Here is a 20,314-nt window from a genome sequence, read left to right as displayed (position 1 = left end):
TTTTTCAAAAAAAAATTCTCCTTCCCTAGGGCAGCTTCTTAGTAGATTAACCCTATCAAACTTGTTTTGCACAGTTAGCATTAAGGACTCTCTTTTTTTTGAGAGCAACCACATATATTTCAATTATTGAAAATCAAGTTACATGAACACACAAATGTGGAAACTGAAAGATAGACCAGGAGAAAACAGTTGTCCTGGAAACTTTGCAAGTAAAACCCTAAAAAATGAAAAAATACATAATCATTCTTAGGGTTTCCCGCACTCGCCGAAGCCACGGCCGCCGCCAAACTCCAACGCCGCCTAGACGGACGTTAGAAGAGACGCCGAACCTCCACCATTGCCGGATCCAAATAAGCACCATCGCCAAAGAGGCTTTGTGAGTCAATGAACAGAGCCCGCTGTGAGCAAGCAAGACACATGTCACCGTGGCACGTTGACCGGGGACGTCCCCGTGCTTCCTTGAACCAAGATCCACCGCATCCCACCGATAAAGTCGGGGAAATGCGACGGACCCACCACCTCCGGGCCAACATCCTCGCTCCGGAGCATCCATCTCGCCCGGCCCCCGGCGCCGCCGTAGAAAACGACGAACGCCAGCGACACGCCGAGAAACTAATCTCGCCAAATCTGAAGATCGACGAGAAGACCAAGCCGCCGATCTGAAGGATCGACAAGCACACGTTGCCAACAACTCCGAGACGCCACCGTAAAGATGGCCACCGGTGTGGGAGTAGAGTTGTGGCAGATTTATTTACCCGGGCGCCGCTCCCACCACCCCAACGACGCACCATAGCAGACAAGCCCTAACTACAGAACGGAGGAACGAGCTCCCCTCCCCCTCCTGCCGCCGGAGCGGCAAGCGGAGGGGGAGGGGGCCAGCGCCGGCGTTGGTGTAGATGGGATCTAAGTCGCCTGCCCTGTCGCCTGGGAGAGGAGAGAGGCGAAACGGTTCGTTTACTGTAGCGAGACGCGCATTAAGGACTTTGGGTACACAACAACGGCTAAGGGAAGATCCAAGAATCGTATTTTGAATCCTGAACATAATAGCCAGTTAGGCATATGCAAACTATCATTCCAAGCAGAGTTAATGGAATCTTGTTGACACAAATAGCATTTCCTAAACCATGTTTCCAGTTCAGGAAAATCATTTTGAAGACGAGTTCTCTCCCTGCTGGCTTGGTGATTGCAGATACAACCATTACACGAGACTTTATGCACGGATCAAGAATTGTGATATGGATGAGTCGATCATTGAGGTGTGAAGCATGAATCGTAGGAGGAAATCACACATCACCTCTGATTATGTATGATCACTTGACCAGTAGGACAAGGAAACAATGCGTCTCCACCAGCAAAGAACTTGCGGCCATCGGGCAACGGCGGAGCTACAGCAGAGCGGACCATGGTGCACACACGGTGCCACGACAGATAAAAATGTTTGTTTCAGGGTGCATACATGGTGAAAATCTGTAACTTCTTGAGGGGCCTTGGGGTTCCCCTTCCCACTACCCTTCCGCATACTGGGGAAAACCCTAGGCTTGTTCGGACAGCAGCGTTGTCATCGTCGTATCCTTTCTTGAAGGTGCTGCTTTGGTATGCGGCGCTTCGGAGCGCTAAGCCCGTGGTGGGAATCTTCCATAGGGCGCAGCGGTTGCGGATCATCAGCATTTTCGTCGATGCGACTTTATCATCCTTACTTCCTTTTTTCTTCTTCTTTTGCTTCTTTTGGGTTTTATTGTGTTGTTTACCCCAGCGGTGGTTATCTATCTTGTATCGGTTCGTTGCTATATTAATATAGCAGGGTGAAAACCTATTTCGAGAAAAATCTGTAACTATACAAAGAAAAGTAAATTTTCCTGTAACCCGGTGCACCACCTTGGCACAATAGAGATCCGCCAGTGCCAGCCGGCCACCCATCACGCACTACCGTGTTTTCACGGGCTCCGATCACCGCGCTGGATGCTCGTCTACGGCGGCGGCACTTTTGCTGCGAGACCCGGAGTGTCCCGAGCGAGGCATTCCGTCGAACATCTGTTCCTCACGCTGGTTGCCGCGAACCGTCGGATCGGGGTTGAACAGCCCAGATCGGACGGAAGTCAAGCACGGCACCTTAGCGTACGGGCCACACAAGTAATACAGACTACGGAACACTCTGAGCTTCCGGTCTCAATCTGATCGAGTTTCCCCCCTCCCCAAATTTCCAATCCACTCGTCTCGCCTCCATCCAATCCATGGCGACTCTCACCATGCAGCCGATCGATCCCGTACCTGACGCCCAAGAAGGCTCAAGGCAAGTGATATCTTCTATCTTGGCTCGCCTTGTTTCCCCGAACTAGATTCGAGCCCCAAGAAGGGGATGGGTCGCTGCGATTTGAAAGTTTGGTTGTGATATTTTCTTTGCTTTGGATACAGAAGCGGAACTAAGCTTGCGGAGGATGGTGGCGACCTGGGCGACATCGACGCGGGGTAAGTGATTCTGCCTGTCCCACATGTAATTGCTGTACCTAGGGTTGTTCTCAGCAAATTAGCGCGTGGATTTGTTCATATGGCTGCGATTCTGGGTAGATGGGTTTTCCTTGGGAAATCTGATATCGTCCCGCCGGATTTGGCCGCTGCTGCTGCCGTCGGCGGCGGCCTCCACTCTTCTTCGGCGATTCCTACCTGGTATGAGTCAGGGAGTTGAGTTGTGTACATAAGATGCTTGTTCTTGTATGAACTGTGACCAGGTCTATGTGGTTCTCGTAGGGCGCGCTGGGTCCTTGGAGGTGTGGTTTTAACGGTGGTACCATTCTACAACAGAGTCAGGAATGTTGAAGGTATACATGTGCTGGTGTGCAGCTCGATGGTGACTATTATCTATCTTGAAACCACATGTAAACTCATGCATTGTTCGCCTGCAATCGTAGTGATGTTTATGCGTGCATTAATTCAGTAATAATTTGTGTGGATTTCATGAGTTGCTAGAGAGTAGCAAGTGTTAGCTAAGATTGCCCAAGAGTCTAGATTAACAAGTGTGGATTCCAATCATCTTTGAGTCTGATGGTACTATGCTGATAAACAGAGTGAGCAGCTCTACTTCTCGCTGTAGAGCCATTCATTTCTTCTAAGATATCGCAAAACTTAGAAGCCGCCTCACTGGGTGTAGTATTCAGTCTGTTAGCAGAAGCGTGCAATAGTCTGGCTAATGAGTTCGTTAAGATTGCCCAAGCATCTAGATTTAGTAATTTCTGTCTGGGGCCTGTCCTGCCATTTATTGCTGATGTGGGCTGTAAAGACTATGTAAACATGTCTCCTGTTTCTTAATATAATTCTTTAGGCCAAAAAGAAAAGTAGCAACTGTTATGGAGTTCATGAATTGCTACCAGGTAGTATTTTTTTTGTGAAATTCATATATAAGTTGCTACCATGTAGTTAGAAACTAATCAGTGTGCTACATGTCTGGATAATCTAAATGTTTAAGTCTTGTTGTTATCTCAGAGGAGGCCGTGGGATACGTGGAGACTGCTGTAGAGGTTGTGGAGCATATAGCCGAGGTAACGGAAAAGCTAGCTGCTAATGTGGCTGGCCAACTTCCTCAGGATGGGTCTCTGTGGAAAGCAGCAGAGGAGGTCGAGTACATTGCTGACATAGTGGATAAGGATGCAGAGAAGGTTGAAGCCCTTGCTAAGAAGGTTTGTTCCCATATTCTTGTGTTCTTCTCGATGGCTTGATACTAGATATAATTCTGGATTTTTTTTTAAAAAAAAATAGTGAATATTTGTCGGGAACATTTACCTATGGTTTAATTAGCATCGTTACTGTGCTGTATGATCAAATTGTAATGGTAAAGATAAGTGAGTTACACTACATTTTTTTGTACCAAACTTGTGGTCTATATATTTTGCAAGAGTCTCTCACTTAACAAGAAATTTTGTAACTAGTTACTGAAGCATTTACTGATTTGAGTTACTTATCTCCATGAAAGATATATGAACCATGAGTATTCAGAATAGATATATGCATAGTTCTTTTGGAGAGCATAGTGCATTCTCATGCCAAAGTTTTGGAACTATTGACCATTCCGCTCACTAAACTAATGCATTAATTTTTACTTTATGTTTGGTGATTGTCCCAAGTAGTTTGTGAGACATCTAGAAATAGGTTTGATAATTATAATAGAGGTTTAACATGTAACCTTCTGTTCACTAGGCTTCAACATCGGGATATAAGTTAACTGACGGAGTTGAGAAGTTAGTAGAAGACCATTAGTGCTCCTTTGCATTGTCTCGTTCCTTCACGTCTCATGAAAAGCATTGAGCGATTGGATACTCATATTATCTCGGAAGTAGTGTGAAAGATAGCCAAGTATGAAGCTATCAACTCATTATTATGGGTATTTCGCTATTGCAGATCGACAACATCAGCGACAAGATTGATGCTGAAGTAGAGCCTGTTATCGAGGAGCTTGAAAAGGAACTCAACCAATAATAACATGCTTTGGTAGCGCAGTTGCCCAGCTATGATCAGTGGTCATGTTGACGGGAATGTTCCCCGTTGTATATAACTATATGAGTATGCTGTCATGTTAAGGGTTTGTACATATGTGTGTCGTTCTGGATTACAGCAAGATCATTGCAAGGGTGTAAGGCATGGTGATGGTGTGTATTGGGTGCTCAAAGGTGATGTGCACCACTAGTATTGGGGACATTGGAGTGCAGAAGTTGGTATTGGAATCATTTGGAATGTGGAACCTGGTGCTCAAATAATTTGTGATTTAGAACTTTGTAGACTGCTGTCCAAAGTTGGAAAAAAGAATGAAATGGAATAAATACATTGTTGGCATGCCGATTCAGTAAAATACACCTCTTGAGCTGCCCATCCCTGATTTTTTTAAACATAAGGCCTTAGCGTAGCTTTAAATTAATAAAGCCACCAACGGCAGGTACAAATGAGCTTACAAACAACTCAAAGGAAAAGGCTATTACAGATCAACAAAGAAACAGCTTGAGACACCTAAACCATAGCTAGGCGTCGAGACTAGCACCTAGAAGACGGCGAGCTTGAGGAGGTCATCGGAGCATGTCGTTATTTGCATCCACCGGACAAGACAGGATCCAAAACCGTTGTCGTCTCCACCTCCGGAAAGGGACCCCTTGTCCCTCGCACTGGTTCGAAGGGCACCGAACCGTCGGGAGGCGAAGGAGTTCCCTCAAGAACACAGTGGAACAACGAGAGCTAGACTGCCAAGGGAGCAACCACCGGGGACGCCAGGGAGCTTCACCGAGAACACCAACAACATGGGAACAACCACCACACCAGACCGAAGTTGTAAGAGAAAGACGAACCGAAGAGGAAACGGCGGAAGAGGTCAAAGCCCACCCCCATGGATGAACAGACCACCATGGCATGGACTCTCGCTCGCCAACCCATCGCCACTGCCGCCGTAAAGGGAAACCCTTGCCCCTTTCGTCCAGGCTCGAGGACGTCGAACCACCAACAAGCAGGGGCAGAAGGGCGGCAGAGCAACATGCCAGGCACCTGCTAGTCGACGCAAGGCGAAGACTTCGCCGAATAGAGCAAATCGCCACAGCCACCCCAGACGCCGAACCCCACCTCTACAGTCCCCAAGACGACGCCTCCAAGAAGTGGAATGACGTCGCAACGCCGCCGCCGTCCGCAAGGAGAACCTGCCAATCCCTGATTTAGGGATTTCATTTCATGTAGGAGCTCAAAGAATTTTAGAATTGCATCAAAATCCTGCTAAGCTGACATCCCGGACGGCCACTTGGCTAGACACCGGCCGTGAGCGTTTTGCCATTTCCTCGGGATATTTTTGGGGGTGGAGGATAAACCCCAGCGAGCCCAGCCCACGGTTTGGATATTTCGCCGTTGCCTTCTGTTCTGCTTGCCTCCCAACAATGGCTCTCCCCCTCGTCCGCCTCCTCCTCCCCTCGCTGCCCGCGTGCCAGCCGCCGCTCCGCCTTCCCGAGCACTCCGCTCCTCCTCGCCATGGCCACGTCTCCCTCGCTCTCTCAGCCGCCGCCCGCTCCTCCGGCCACCGCGCGGCGTTCGCTATCTGTGCTTCTAGCGCCTCGGTCGCCCCGGCGCCGGCGGAAACAGAGGCGGAGGCAGAGGATGAGCAGCCCACGGGGCCGAAGACGCGGCTCATCGCGATGAACATCCCCTGGGACTTCACGCCCGACGACATGCGCGCTCTGTTCGAGAAGCAAGGCACCGTCGTCGACGTGGAGGTAACCTTCGTTTCCGTTGCCTTAGCCGCTTGAATGGGGTAGAAACCACTCGAAATTGCCAGTAAAATGAGTTTATTTATACGAATGATCAATTACCATATCAAGTGGCAGTAATCTGTAGTTACTATTTTGTAGCGTATGTCAGTATGGTTCAGCTGTATTGCCATTACCAACCTGCTTTGGGGATAATGAACTGAACATGAACACACTGTAGTACTGTAGTGGTCTAAAGTTACTGATCTATTTTTACCATTGATGTATATCATATAAAAGGAAATATGTAGTGCACACATAGGAGACTAACATTTCAAAAGAGACTTATTGCTTTGGGAGAATGCCGGTATGGTTCTGCTATATTGTCATTGCCAGCCTGCTTGGGGAGAATGATTTGAACAAAAACAGTGTAGTGGTCTAAAGTTACTGAGCCCTGTTTACTACTGCTAGACCTAGAAATGGAAATACATGGCACAAATATAGGAGTCTAGCATTTCTCATATCCAATCCCATTATATCAGAAATAGTACTCCTTCCGTCCCCTAATATAAGCCGTTTTGGCATACTAATTTAGTTTGCCAAAACATCTTATACTATTAGTGAACAGAGAAAGTATCTTAAGAGGCGAGACATTGAATCTTAACAGTTGGTATAACCACATACATTGAATCTTAAAGTAAGCTTGATTTGGTCTACATGATTTTAGTTTGGTGCATGACCATAAAGCATGTTCTTGATATTCCAGTTCCTTCAACGCTGATTGAAGCCGTATCTCTAATTCTATACCCCATCCATAGGCAAGACTTTGCATCCTTCATCTGCATGACATCCAATTTTGGTATTCTTCCCTTGACCAAATTATGCGGATGTGTCTATATTTAGATACGATTCATATTTAGCATTGGATAAACTTGATACAAACTGGTATACATACTTATTATTATTCCATGTTTCACATTGGGAAATGTAGAGGAGTTTGCCATACAATATATTTCAAAAGGGATTTATTTTTTGATTAATTATTCATGAAAAAAGGTACGATTGGAACTTTGTTAGTGATTGCTTTTATTGGTGATTTTGTAGCTTTCAATGTACAGCTCCAAAAAGAACAGAGGATTGGCATTTATAACCATGGGTTCCGAAGAGGAGGCTATCTCAGCACTCAACAATCTCAATTTGTCTGTAAGTGCAAGCTTGTTACTGGAAGAATGTCTCTCTAGACATGACCTGCTTAACTCATCATGATTGTTCTTTTCCTAGAAATACCTAGCTACTGACCATGATTTATCTCCTGGTGTACCAATTTGTTTTGTAGACTTTAAACGACAGAACAATTAAGGTGGACTTTGCAAAACCTAAAAAGAAGCAACCTATTGTGCCGTCAGCTCCCGTGGAAAAAAATGTTGTATTTGTGGGAAATTTAATGTGGAGAGTGAGATCCCGTCATCTGCGGGAGTTATTTGCCTCAACTCCAGGTGTCCAATCAGTTGAAGTTATCTTCCATACAACCACGCCAAGGCGATCTGCTGGTTATGCATTTGTTTCCTTTTCCTCGAAAGAGGAGGCAGAGGCTGCTATTGCTACCTTTAATGGCCAGGTAAATATCCTGAAATGCTGTATGTACAACATTATAAGGATGTTATTTGTTTTCTTTTCAAATTTGATTGCATGGAAATGCTCACACACAACACAGGCACACACCTGCATGTTCTGTTATTGAAGGCCCTATCTGTGCACTTGATGCGGGGCTCACATTGCCCCACTGACGCTCACACGCGTTTGTACTCCATCAAAATGTGCTATATCATATCAATCTTGAGAATTAAAACTGAGTGGGTGTAAACAAACAACTTCACTACCACCACCAGGCCACATGGCCATCTGTTTTTTGTGTTAAATCTGACCTATTTGATCCAACTGTAGGAACTGATGGGACGAGCCATCAATGTGATGTTCAAAGAAGACACCGCCAAAAAGAGCAAAGCTTCTGCTTCAGAGGAAGAGAAGTTGGAGGTAGAATCATCTGAGGAGAGTGATAGCTAAGAATGGATTGTACTGAAGAAACAAAGAAAGAAGTTTAATGAGTTCATCTACAGGACGATAATACTCCTTTTCAGTAATAACTCTATCTCAATCCTTTATCATTTTTTATTTTCGCACACATTCCATTACCAAAGCAGGAAACTATATATATATATATATATTGTGACAAATTAAATGACACCCTTTCTTCTATTTGCCAATACTAATATAACATGTCCTTTAATTTTAGTTTTAAACACTATAATTTCTGCAATAATGAGAAATATGGCTTATGGTACTGCCATACTGCTCCCGCTGCCAAACAAATGTTCGTACTGCAAGGAAACGGCCTTTGTTTCATTATTTTTGTATGTACTGCTCCTTCTGACTTGTTGAGCTTTGCACCTTAGCAAATGCTTGCATCATTTTGACTATTAGATTAGAGGTACTAGGTACTCATGCAGCTACAGTTTTTATAATTGTTTATATGATCCAGTGATGCAAGTGGGTTAGGGCAGCACTATCTTAATCATGGTTGTTTATGCCTCCTGCTCGTATTGACATTTCGTCCTTGGCAGGGTTGGCAAGCTCCTGGTTGATTTCACTCGTTCAGCAACTCTCGAGTCTTGATATACTTGCGTTTTTGTAAGTTCTCCGGTACTTGATCTGGATGACGTTTGGAGGTTAGTTTGATGCTAGGAGTACGGAGAGTCTGTGAGGTGTCGACATCGGAGTTAATTAATTGTAGAATATAATTAAGGAGCATTAATGATTTTGAGCGCAACCCGCTGACGGATTCGATATATGCATTGTCCTTTTGCAGTGAAAATATATGTAGACCTGTATGTAAGGCTGTAACACATTTTGGCTGTTCTTTAACTGGTAAAATTGAGCACTTGCTACAATTTTTCAATCAATTCAATTATCGCCCGCTAAGTTAATGACATGTGCACTTCCAAATTGCACCACTAGGCAGATGATAAGGTAGTTGGTGCAACTTGAACATGCCTGTTGACTTGTGAGCCTCCTAGATAAACAAACATGCTCTGAGAACACTGAATGTAGTAATATGTAGCTAGTACTGTATTATTCTCGTTTTATTTTTGAGAAAGATCACTGGCATCTGCTTCTTTCTTTCTTTCTTTAAGGATGATAAAACTGTGTGGTCTTGCATCCACATCTGTCAGTTCTAGTTGGCAAATCAGGAGTAATTGTTCTTAGGAATCTGCAACTGTGCTGATCGTAATGGTGATGCGGACCCTGGATGCAGGTAGTCAGGTTAACCCGACACAAAATCTAATGATAGATGAACCCCCTGGCCCCAGTTTGCTTTCTTTTCTTTTCTTTTGACCAGAAAGAACCCTTTCGTTTGTTGGAAGCATATCTGTTGCTAGACACGCATCGCGCTCTTATTCAGCACTCAGCAGTCACGTCTCGCGGCATCCAACGTCGAGCGACGAAACGCATGACAGACGGAAAGAAATGGTAGCCTACTAAACGCGTGCTGAAGCGTGCACGGGACGGATACGTCTCGAGCAAAGTCACCCGGGTAATCGCTTGTTTACTGTCCCGGGGAGTAGGGATTCCTCCGTCGCGCGCACTTGTCGTTTGTCAATAGTAACCCCTTTTGTTGTTGATAGAGAATTAGGGATAGAGCAGTGTTGTCAATAGCAAGTTGGCACCGTACTCGCCTGTGCGTCGCGCACTCGTCGGATAGTTTATGTTGCCGTGTCCATCCTTGGAAAGCAAAGCACGATACTTGGCTGGACGCGGACGCAAAGATGCAGAAGAACATCGGGATTCCGGAACCGACGCCAGTGGCTGCGCTGCCTCGTCTTTTGCACTCAAATGGTGTGGGGCCGAATCCCGAAAGCACGCTCACTCGCTCACTTGGGCAGAGCGCGCAGTGACACGCCACTGCGAGCCACCACGACCTCGTCCGTTCCTCCGCGCGGCGGCAACCAACGCGCGGTTTCTTCCCCGCGGAAGCCTCCCCGATTCTTTGCGCCTACGGTTGGTTCAAGCCTTCAAGCAACCCATCCCCGCACCAACCCCCCGCGCCCCACCAAACACCCGCGCTTTCACTTTGGGGGAGCAGCGCGCCGTGGGAGGATCGGCGAAGAGAGGCGCGCCCGGCGGCGGCGGCCTGGAGCGGCAGCACGCGCACGGGCGGGGGATGCTGCTGATGGCCGCGCCGGGGCCAGGCGCCGCCGACCACCACCAGAAGCGGCGGCGGGGGCGGCCGCTGTCCGCCGATCTGCTCCAGAACTGCGACCTGCCGCCTCCGGCCAAGCTCTTCGGCCCCTTGCCCACCCTGCAGAGGTAATAACCCACCCCCGCGTTTCCCTTCAGTTTCCCCCTCTCATGCGTACGCCGCGGCGAACAGCGCATTGCTGACACGCACGCCGTGCTTTCTCTTCTTGGTGCGGCGAGGGCAGGCTGGAGAGCGCGGCGGGCGCGGACAAGCACCACAAGGGCGACGCCGGCGGCGGGGGCAACGACAGCCTGCTGCGGGCGCTGCGGCTGTCGCAGTCGCGGGCGCGGGAGGCGGAGGAGAAGCTGGCGGCGGCGGGCGCCAGCAACGGCGGCCTGGCCGCGCTGCTCCTGCGCGACTCGGCGGCGCTCTCCGCGCACCGCCGCTGGGTCATGATGCTCGAGGCCGAGAACTCCGTGCTCAGGGCGGGACGAGGGGCCGCACCCGGCGGCGCGGACCCGGGCGAGGGCGAGGACGGCGGCGCGGTGGGGGTGAACGCCGCGTGGTGGGTCGCGCTCGCGGTCTGCGTCGGCATCGCCGGCGTAGGGCTCGCGCTCGGCAACCTCCTGCTCTGAAGTTCATAATTAACTGTCCTCTGATTAGATTTTTGTAAGTAAGTTCCTCGTCTGAATGCCTAATCTTTCCACCGGACCGGACGATCCACCGTGTGCTCCAGCACTGAGTTTACAGTGCGTGTGAAAATATTAACACCTGCTGTTCCACGCTTGCTTTGCATTTGCATTGCACTGGAACCTCGCGTGTCGGCGTGTGTTTTAGCTCCCTCCGTCCCGAAGTGTGTTAGCTTTGTTAAAATTTGATTTTGACGGAACGGAAGAAGTACTGCATCTGTTCACACAAAATATTTAGCTAATTGGAACAGGGGAAGTATGACAAATGGGAGAGAGGGAAGCGTTGAGGATTGGGAGATTGGACCTCAAGTTTCGGTGTCCGTCCCTGCACGTTATCAGGAGATTCATTCATGACAGTGAGTTGTAGTACTAGGTCAGCACAACTAAGCTGGTGCGGATAACGCTGTTCAAAATTTTAAATAAAGCTGGTGTGGATAACTGGAATGCCTTCGGATCTTGTTCAGTTCGTAAGAGCATCTCCAGTCGCGTCCCCCAAACCGTCCCCCAAAGGGATTTGGGGCGAGCCGGACAAAAAAAGAGTTCCAGCCGCGTCCCCCAAAGCCCATTTTTGTCCGGCGCGGCCCGATACGGTGTCCGGCGCCCGAGCCCGTCCCCGTCCCACGGGGACGCTCCGGGGACGCCGGACACAACGAAACGCGAGGCCAACCGACGCGGGGCCGACCCGTCGGCCGGCACGGGGAAAATTCGTCTCACACTCCCGCCAAATCCCGCCGCTCCCGCCAAATCGCGCCTATACCGCCGCGCACAGGCCTCCCAAAACATATCCCCCCGCCGATTCATATCTCCTATCCCGCCGATTTCTTTCTCCCTCCCGCCGTCCACCCGCCGCCGCTACCCTCTCCCCATTCCATGGCGCCGCCGACGACCCCCAAAAAGATGGCGAAGAAAGCGGCCAAGAAGCCGCCGGGCAATGCGACGATAGGGGCGAAAGAGCCGTTCGCGAAGCCGCGGAAGGCGCCGGCTGCGAAGAAGAAGCCTCGAAGGAATGACCGAAGATCAATGGCAGCAAGATTGCCTCGCGCCGAAGCTATCGACGGCGGAGCGGAAAGGACGGAGGGCGGCGGAGCCGGAGAAGAAGGCTCGGCGGCGCGCCGCGCCCGGCACATAATGGCCGGGTGTATCGCCGCCACCAACGCGAGCCCATATAGTACGAACGTGCCGGTGTACGTTCGGGAGTCTTCTCTCCGTCGTCATCCGCCTTCTACAACGACGGCCCCTCCGCACTCCCGGGTGCGTGACGCCTAACTTGTCGCCGCACTACCGGGATGCGCCGCCGCACGGCGGCTTCAACCCCAACAACCTCTACTCCCCGGCGTATGAGCAGCGCGAGCCGGGACCCGGTCCGGACGGCGGCCCTTTCACCGGCCGCAGGGGTCCGCTCGAATACGACGGCGCCGGTGCTCGAGGAGGACGACGGGGTTGAGGAGGAGGACGACGAGGAAGAGGACGGGGTGGAGGACGACGAGGAGGACGACGATGAGGACGAAGAGGGCGGCGAGGAAGAGGACGACGAGGGTGCCGGTGACGATGATCTCGTGGAGGTAGACGCGGACGGCGTGAGGACGAAGAAGAAGAAGAAGAAGAAGAAGAAGAAGAAGAAGAAGAAGAAGAAGAAGAAGAAGAAGAAGAAGAAGAAGAAGAAGGCGTCTTCTACTTCTACACCTGCGTCGGCCTCCGCGTCGGCGACGGAGCAGACGCACCATGCACAGGAACAGGCAGATCGCGACGAGGTTGTCGTGCTCGACGGGCCTGCGTCGACTCAGGACACGACGCCGTCGACCAACCCCTTCCCCTTCTTCTAATTTGCATGCACCACCGGTCCGTAATATGATCGCGCGCCCGAGTACTTTGATCGATCGCCGCTACTCCGATCGCGACGAATCGGCGGGAACGATCTCTTTTGAATGCATCTATTTGAATTTCTGATTGGGGGCGGCGTTTGGGGGACGCGGCTGGGGAGCGACGTCCCCCAAACGCGGCACGAACAAAACACGTCCCCCAAACGCTCGATCCGGCGCGATTTGGGGGACGGTTTAGGGGACGCGACTGGAGATGCTCTAAGCTTATCTGTTGCTCCATCTGATACATAATACTTGTCGTTGAGTTGTATATATATCTAAACAAGTACTATGAATCATAGGAAGTATTTTGTTTCTGGATAGAGAGCTCATGCTCCCCATTTATTCAGAATGAAACCATCATACAAACATTATCTAGTGGTTTTTTCTTTGTATAAATAATAAGGAGCCCACTGACATTTTACAAACGCGACACCGAATACAGCAAACTCCCTTTAATAGTGAAAAAGTATTTGAAGCTTTTATGCACGCATCCGATCTCCGACCAAAAGTAACCAAGTATGCCAAGAAGAATTTGAAATCTGATAGAACTAAATATATATTAAATTAGGAAAATGGAGAAAGATCTAAAGTATCCTAAAAACATAAACTTGAAGGAAATCAAAAAATGTTATGAACATTAATGGAAAAAATAAACGATTGTTTAAGGACCAAAGTAATTGTACTTAGTTTTCCTCGTGCCCTAGTAAGAGCCTTCAATTTTTTGCGCACTTATTTTTCCTATGTTTATATTTTCTAAATTTGTACTATTCCTTTTTCTTTTGACGAAAATTGGCAGCACCATTTTGTATTGATTAACGAGAAGGTTTACAAGTCATACTTCATTTGTTTCATATTACACGACATATAAGCTTAAAGTCAAATGTTGCAAAGTATGTCTACGTATATAGAAAAAAACTATATATATAGTATTAAATCAATATTTTTAGAATCGCAATAAAGTATACTTTCATATTACACACATTTGATATCATATACGTTAGTATTTTATCATATATATATATATATATATACTTGGTCAAACATGATACAACTTGACTTTGACCAAACCTTATATGCAGAGTAATATGGAATAGAGGGAGCTGTACATGAGTTTGAGTGGTAGTGGAGATAAGGTAAATTACATTACACCACTATTTTACATCCTTTTTAATAGAAACAAGGTAAATTAAGGTTTGCCTTGTTTCATCCTTAGTTAAGACTGTGCGAAAATAGCTAGAGGGACCCGGGTCTAGGTGGACCTGATTTTCAAAAATAAAATAAAAAAGCTATTTCAAAGTTTAAAAAACGGAAATAATTTTTTTGCATGCACATAATATGTTGATACTTACTTGGGCAAATTTTCAAGAAAAAATATTGTATAACACCTACACCGAAGCAACAAAATGTCCAAGTAGCACTATAATGATTGGATTTTTACTATTCAAAGAAGAAAAAAATCATTTCCTCTTTTTTGGTGTAGGCCACATAAGGTCGTATTTTGCCTTGAAAATGTACATGCGTGAATTATTTTAAATTTTTTGAAACTTTGACATAGTATTTTTTTTCGAGCATAAAAAAGAACTCGGGCAAGCCTACGTGTGTGCACCAAATCCAGGTATATTACTACTTTCTTTTTGTTTTGTATAAGCAATCAAGGAAGAGAGGCCCAAGTTTAGGATTGGGATAACAAAGAAAGAAAATGGGTGACAATGGAGTTGCACACCGCTTTGGTTCTTTCTCAAGTCCAGCCCAATACTTTCAGTTTGTTGTTTCATCCGAACAGGGCCTGGCAGCAGGCCAGCGCGGCCTGCTTAATAAGAAATTTGCCTATACGCGCGACCTCTTTTCATGCACAGTGTCAGCGACCAGGTAGGCGTCGAGGGGAGGTGCTACCCACCGAGCTGGTCGGTGCCGATCGGGTTACCGCACACCCCGCGCGCCCCACGTTACCAACTGGGCCGCAGCCCAACAACAGGTAAGCCGTTTTTTTTTTCGTTTCTTTTTGTTTTCTGCTGTTTGTTTTCTTTTTTAAAAGAAATCTTTTTTTAAATCTAAACATTTCTCAAATTTAATATTTTTCAAATTAAGAAGAAATCACTTTTTAAAAATCTGAACGTTTTTCAGATTTGAATTTTTTTTAATTTGAACAAAAATTTATTTTTTTCTATGAACAATTTCCAAATTTGAATATTTCTGAATTTGAACAAATTTTATATTTGAACAATTTTCGAATTTGAACGATTTTTATATTAGAACAATTTTCGAATTTGAACAAATTTCATATTTGAACAAAATTTCAAATATGAACGATTTTCATATTTGAACAATTTTTGAATTTGAACAGTTTTCATATTTAAACAATTTTTGAATTTTAGTAATTCTCAAATTTGAACGTTTTTCAAATTTAGATATTTTTCGTATATAGACTTTTTCAATTTAAACAAAAAAAATAAACAGAAAGAAAAGAAAATAAAACAGAAAACAGAAAAAGAAAAAAAACGAAAACGAAAACGAAAACGAAAAACACTAAATGGGCCAGGCCCAATACCCGACCAGGGTGTGCGGCAACCGCATCGGCACCGACCTGGTCGGTGTATAGGACTGGCCGGCGTCGAGGGCTCGAGGCTGATAGCAACCAAGGAAGCACACCAAGGCCAAGCGGAAGACGGCCCAGAAGAGAAGGGCGGCCCACGACTCGCTACACTGGAGATGAGTGGGTCCGCTAGGACTTGGTCCGTCATCGTCTCTCCTATTAGAGTGTTGCGTGGGTAAGAGAAGAACTTATGCGTTGTATTTGATATGTTAACCGGTGGTGCCGGAGGATTTGCTCGGGGGAGGTTGGGTGGTAATTATCGAGCAACTGAGCTAAATTCCTGTGATTCCTTGTTCCTGCCGTGGATCTAGAGAGGAGAGAGTAGTTGTAGCTCACAATTGGTATTGAGAGCCAGGTTAGAATTTTTTTTCCCCAGTCCTAGATCTGGAGTTTCCCACTCATACCCACGCCACTCGTTTCTCCATTCGCCGCCGATCGGAGGTGATGGATGAGATCTCGCCGGAGTCGCGGGCTCTCTATGAGCTCTGGAAGGCCGACACCGCCGAGGAGTACGAGCGCCGCTTCGTCCACTACAAGAAGGAGGTTCTCGATGCGTTCCAACCCTTCGTCGTTGACACCCGTGCCCAGCTCAAGACTGTCGACGCTGGTATGGCCACGCTCTCCTCAGATCTGGCGGGCTTCAAGGCCCATCTCGGTGAGGAGCTTGATGGGGTCCGCACTACCCTCAGCTCCGAGATCGCTCAGCTAGCGGCTGCGATTGGCGGCATCTCCCGCGCCGATTCAACCGCACGGGCGCGTGATTCCTCCGCTCCGCATCACCTAGAGCCTGGAGGAGGCACCGCCGGCCCGGATGGGCACCGCAGGACGATCGATAACGGGGGGACGGTATGTGCTACCCACATACCTCCTCCGCAGGACGATTGATAAAGTTACTACATACGTTTCGCTATCGATGAAAACATCACCTTCTGAAAGAATATTTCATCTTTACCAGACACCAAAATATCAAACTTTGTTTTAAATTTTAGTATGGTACAGGTTCCATTGCCCTGTCTCACGGCAACTTGCAACCATACGAGTGCATGTACCCTTAAAAAACTGTTATCCGGATCCTGATCGCGGAGATCGATTGGAACCTGACCTGGTCAGCTCAACAGTACACAGTAGCAGGTGCGGGTTTGGCACGGTTATCCGCACACCCACCGGCAATGACGCAGCCGGGGGAAGGCGGCTTCTTCCTTTCGGTCAATGATTAGGTGGGGAAAAAAGAAGTCTCACGTACATGCGCTTCGCCCAAGACCAGGCCGAGCGATTACAAGAGCAGAGGGAATTATTAGGTCAATGCAAATCTATAAGACTAAGAAAAAGATTTCTTAGAACAGGGGAAATCTAGCACCGTACTTAATATATCTTTATAGAGAAACTGACAGATTTGCAAGCATTGTTGCGTATGCGGAGAACAGCAATATCCTTTGACTTAGCAATGAAGGCATGCGCCAGCTTATTTTTATTGTGGTCAAAGTCGCTAGAATTTTGGAATGTATTCCACTCGTTTCATACTCCCTCCATTCTTAAATGCAAGGTCACTTTATTTTTTGAGACAAACTTTAACTAATAATTTGATCAATTAAATATGATTTGCATGTCAATCAAAACTATATCATCAAATGCACATTTTAACGAACTTTTCACTGGTATATTTCAAATGACATATAACTTATATTTAGTTGACTAAATCACTAATGAAAGTTTGACACAAAAAACAATGTAGCCTTTTATTCATGAACGGGTGAGAATTAATTATCTGATTTAACTTGCAATAAATTAACGAAAAATAATGTAGCCTTGTATTCATGTATTCTTATTTTTATCGGGTCCATTTCTTCCGTTTGTACTCATGTGGCCAGGTGCCTGACATTATTGGGGCCATAAGTTCCAACCAAGGTTTTTTTCGTTCCCAAAAAAATACCGATGGCCGCCGGTATTACCCGTTACTACTTACTAGAAGTACCGGTAATACCATTCAAATACCATTCAAATACCATTCGAGACCTTTCAGACAAAATTTAAAATCTATCCAAAATTTGTGTAAACTATAAAATTTTCGGATAACACCGGCCAGTATTCTCTTATACCACACTTGGTGGCGAGAAAAAAATTACATGGTTCCAACTTGCAAGAGAAGATATGTACTCTGCCGAACTTCATGCTCTCTTAATTAGAACTTTGGCTGTTCGCTCATGAAACTCCCTAGCAACTCCTCCTTGATGCGCCATTGTTTAATCTATCTATTGACCTTCCGTGTGTAGGGTGCTTTCTGTTACAAACGCAGCCTGCTTGCTGCTTGTCGTCTAGAAGTATTGGACCGCAAAATGGTTAAATAAGATAAGGCATGTACAGTGTATGATTATCCAAAATTGGTGGCCGGCGTGTATAAAACAATTGCTATCAGCCTATCTTCATGTCCAGGAATGCATGTGTGCTTCTCGATAACGATCATTGACCACGACCCGCACCCACCACCACCATAGTGCCATGCATCTGCATGAAAACGAGGAGAAATATCGCAACGCGCTTGCCCCGTGACCAGGTTCCCGGAACCCTACCTGCTCCGACGACCGCATAAAGTTACCAGCTGCAAATATGCCTTTTCTTTCTTGACAAAACTAACCGTTTAGGAAAATTAATCCTCAATGGGCGCGAACTTCTGATCGATTCCTTATTCATTGTTGCAAGCCCTTATACATCACAATACCTCGCGGCAAAGATATTTTAGAATCTCGTTCTCGGGATCGGCACTATCGAGACCGGCGTCAAAGTTGTGCAGCTCGGCTCGAAGAATGTGTGGCGTTAAAATAGGGTTGGCGGCAAGCTACATGGAGCCAAACCAGGGTTGGCGCCGAACTCATTGGACGCCGTTCTCAACGGCGCCGACCGGAGGGCTAGATTCTAATGTAATATCGCAAAGTGGGCAGACGAAGAATTAGTTTGCCTAGTGTAGAAGGATTTTGGGGGAAGCCTCGCACATATAATGACGTGGGGTTCCGGTGTTTATATAATAGGCCAGAGGTCTAGGGTTAGGTTACAATTACAATACAGTTCTACTGTAAATACAATATGTGCAATCTAACACACACCCCCCCCCCCGCAGTCCCAGCGGGAGGTTCTCGGACGTTGAGACTCGGACCGAAAGTCGAGGAAGAGCTGACTCGGTAATCCCTTCGTCATGACATCCGCGAACCGGGTGGGAGGACGGAACATGCGTAACACGGACCTCTCCCAAGGACACCTTCTCGCGGACGAAGTGGATGTCTATCTCGATGTGCTTGGTACGTTTATGTTGCACCGGATTCGAGAACATGTAGATGGCGGAGACGTTGTCACAGTAGACAACCGTGGCAGAGCTCAGGGGGCGATGAAGTTCCTGGAGCAATCGGCGGAGCCAACAGCACTCGGCGACGGCGTGGGCGACGGCGCGGTACTCAGCCTCTGCAGAGGAACGGGACACGGTGGTCTGTCGCTTGGAGGACCAAGAGATGAGACTATCACCGAAGTAGACACAGTAACCTGAGGTGGAGCGGCGCGAGTCCGGACAGCCGGCCCAGTCGGCGTCGGAGTAGGCTACAAGGGCGGTCGACGAGGAGGCGTGGGGCTGGAGGCCAAACTCCAGTGTACCCCGAACATACCGCAGAACACGTTTCACGAGAGCCAAGTGAGACGTGCGCGGAGCATGCATGTGAAGATAGGCCTGCTGAACAGCGTAGGAGAGATCGGGGCGCGTCAGTGTGAGATACTGAAGTCCGCCCACGATGCTCCTGTAGTCGGTGGCATCGGGAAGAAGCTCGCCGTCGGAAGCAGAGAGCTTCGAGGACGTGTCGACCGGTGTAGGTGAGGGGTGACAGTCAGACATGCCAGCCCGCTGTAGAATATCCAGAGCATACTGTCGGCGTGACGAGAAAGAGACCAGCCGAGGACCGGGCTGACCTTCATACCCGGGAAGTAGTGGAGGTCCCCGAGATCGGTCATGGCGAACTCGCTATGGAGACGCACAAGGAGCCCCTCAAGAAGGGTCGTCGACGAGGCGGTGACAATGATGTCGTCCACATAGAGCGAGTAAGTATGCCGTGTCTTCCGCGAGTGGAGGACAAACAGAGACGTGTCCGTGGCGGAAGCAACAAATCCCGAGTGGCGATGTAGGAGGCGAACCGGTGGTACCGAGCGCGAGGGGCCTGCTTCAAGCCGTACAGGGACTTCTGGAGGCGACAGACATGGTCAGGGCGAGAGGCATCAACAAACCCCGGGGGCTGCTGACAGTAGACCACCTCATCCAGGGAGCCATGCAGGAACGCATTCTTCACATCAAGCTGCCGTATGGGCCAGGAGCTGGAGACGGCAATGTGAAGAACAAGACGAATCGTAGCAGGCTTGACAACAGGGCTGAACGTCTCCTCGTAGTCGATGCCGGGGGCCGAGAGTACCCGCGAACGACCCATCGGGCCTTGTTGCGCGCAAGGGTGCCATCCGAGTGGAACTTCGACGAAAGATCCACTTGCCAGTGACGACGTTGGCCCGCGGAGGGCGAGGAACGAGGGACCAAGTGTTGTTGTTGACGAGAGCCTGGTACTCATCAGACATGACAGCACGCCACTGAGGATCCTGCATTGCCTGGCGAAAAGTGGTGGGGACGACGTCGGGAACGGAGTCCACGGCGGAGAGGTTGAGCCTGTCCACGGGGCGCACTTGGCGTCCGGAGCGCGTACGGCGAGGGT

At 48.0% G+C, this 20,314-nt stretch overlaps 3 protein-coding genes across 3 annotated transcripts; all 3 read left to right on the top strand.

Annotated features, from left to right (window-relative positions):
• Positions 1-2,231: 2,231 nt before the first annotated feature.
• LOC124651153 lies at positions 2,232-4,837 on the top strand. The gene is made up of 6 exons (XM_047190288.1): positions 2,232-2,290; positions 2,392-2,466; positions 2,566-2,664; positions 2,746-2,816; positions 3,478-3,671; positions 4,390-4,837. The coding sequence occupies exons 1-6, from the start codon at positions 2,232-2,234 to the stop codon at positions 4,465-4,467; spliced, it is 576 nt and encodes a 191-aa protein (XP_047046244.1). The 3' UTR covers positions 4,468-4,837.
• A 1,026-nt stretch (positions 4,838-5,863) lies between these two features.
• On the top strand, positions 5,864-9,149 carry LOC124667277 (RNA-binding protein CP33, chloroplastic-like). The gene is made up of 5 exons (XM_047204614.1): positions 5,864-6,230; positions 7,308-7,406; positions 7,540-7,821; positions 8,148-8,340; positions 8,825-9,149. Exons 1-4 carry the CDS (start codon positions 5,898-5,900, stop codon positions 8,265-8,267), a joined length of 834 nt encoding a protein of 277 aa, XP_047060570.1. The 5' UTR covers positions 5,864-5,897; the 3' UTR covers positions 8,268-8,340; positions 8,825-9,149.
• Positions 9,150-9,491: 342 nt separating this feature from the next.
• LOC124651141 lies at positions 9,492-11,075 on the top strand. Its single transcript, XM_047190278.1, has 3 exons — positions 9,492-9,516; positions 10,271-10,568; positions 10,685-11,075. The coding sequence occupies exons 1-3, from the start codon at positions 9,492-9,494 to the stop codon at positions 11,073-11,075; spliced, it is 714 nt and encodes a 237-aa protein (XP_047046234.1).
• The last annotated feature ends 9,239 nt before the right edge of the window (positions 11,076-20,314 follow it).

Source organism: Lolium rigidum, chromosome 1, assembly GCF_022539505.1.
Source record: "Lolium rigidum isolate FL_2022 chromosome 1, APGP_CSIRO_Lrig_0.1, whole genome shotgun sequence".
Taxonomy (NCBI): domain Eukaryota; kingdom Viridiplantae; phylum Streptophyta; class Magnoliopsida; order Poales; family Poaceae; genus Lolium; species Lolium rigidum.
This window is presented reverse-complemented; position numbering and strand designations above follow the sequence as displayed.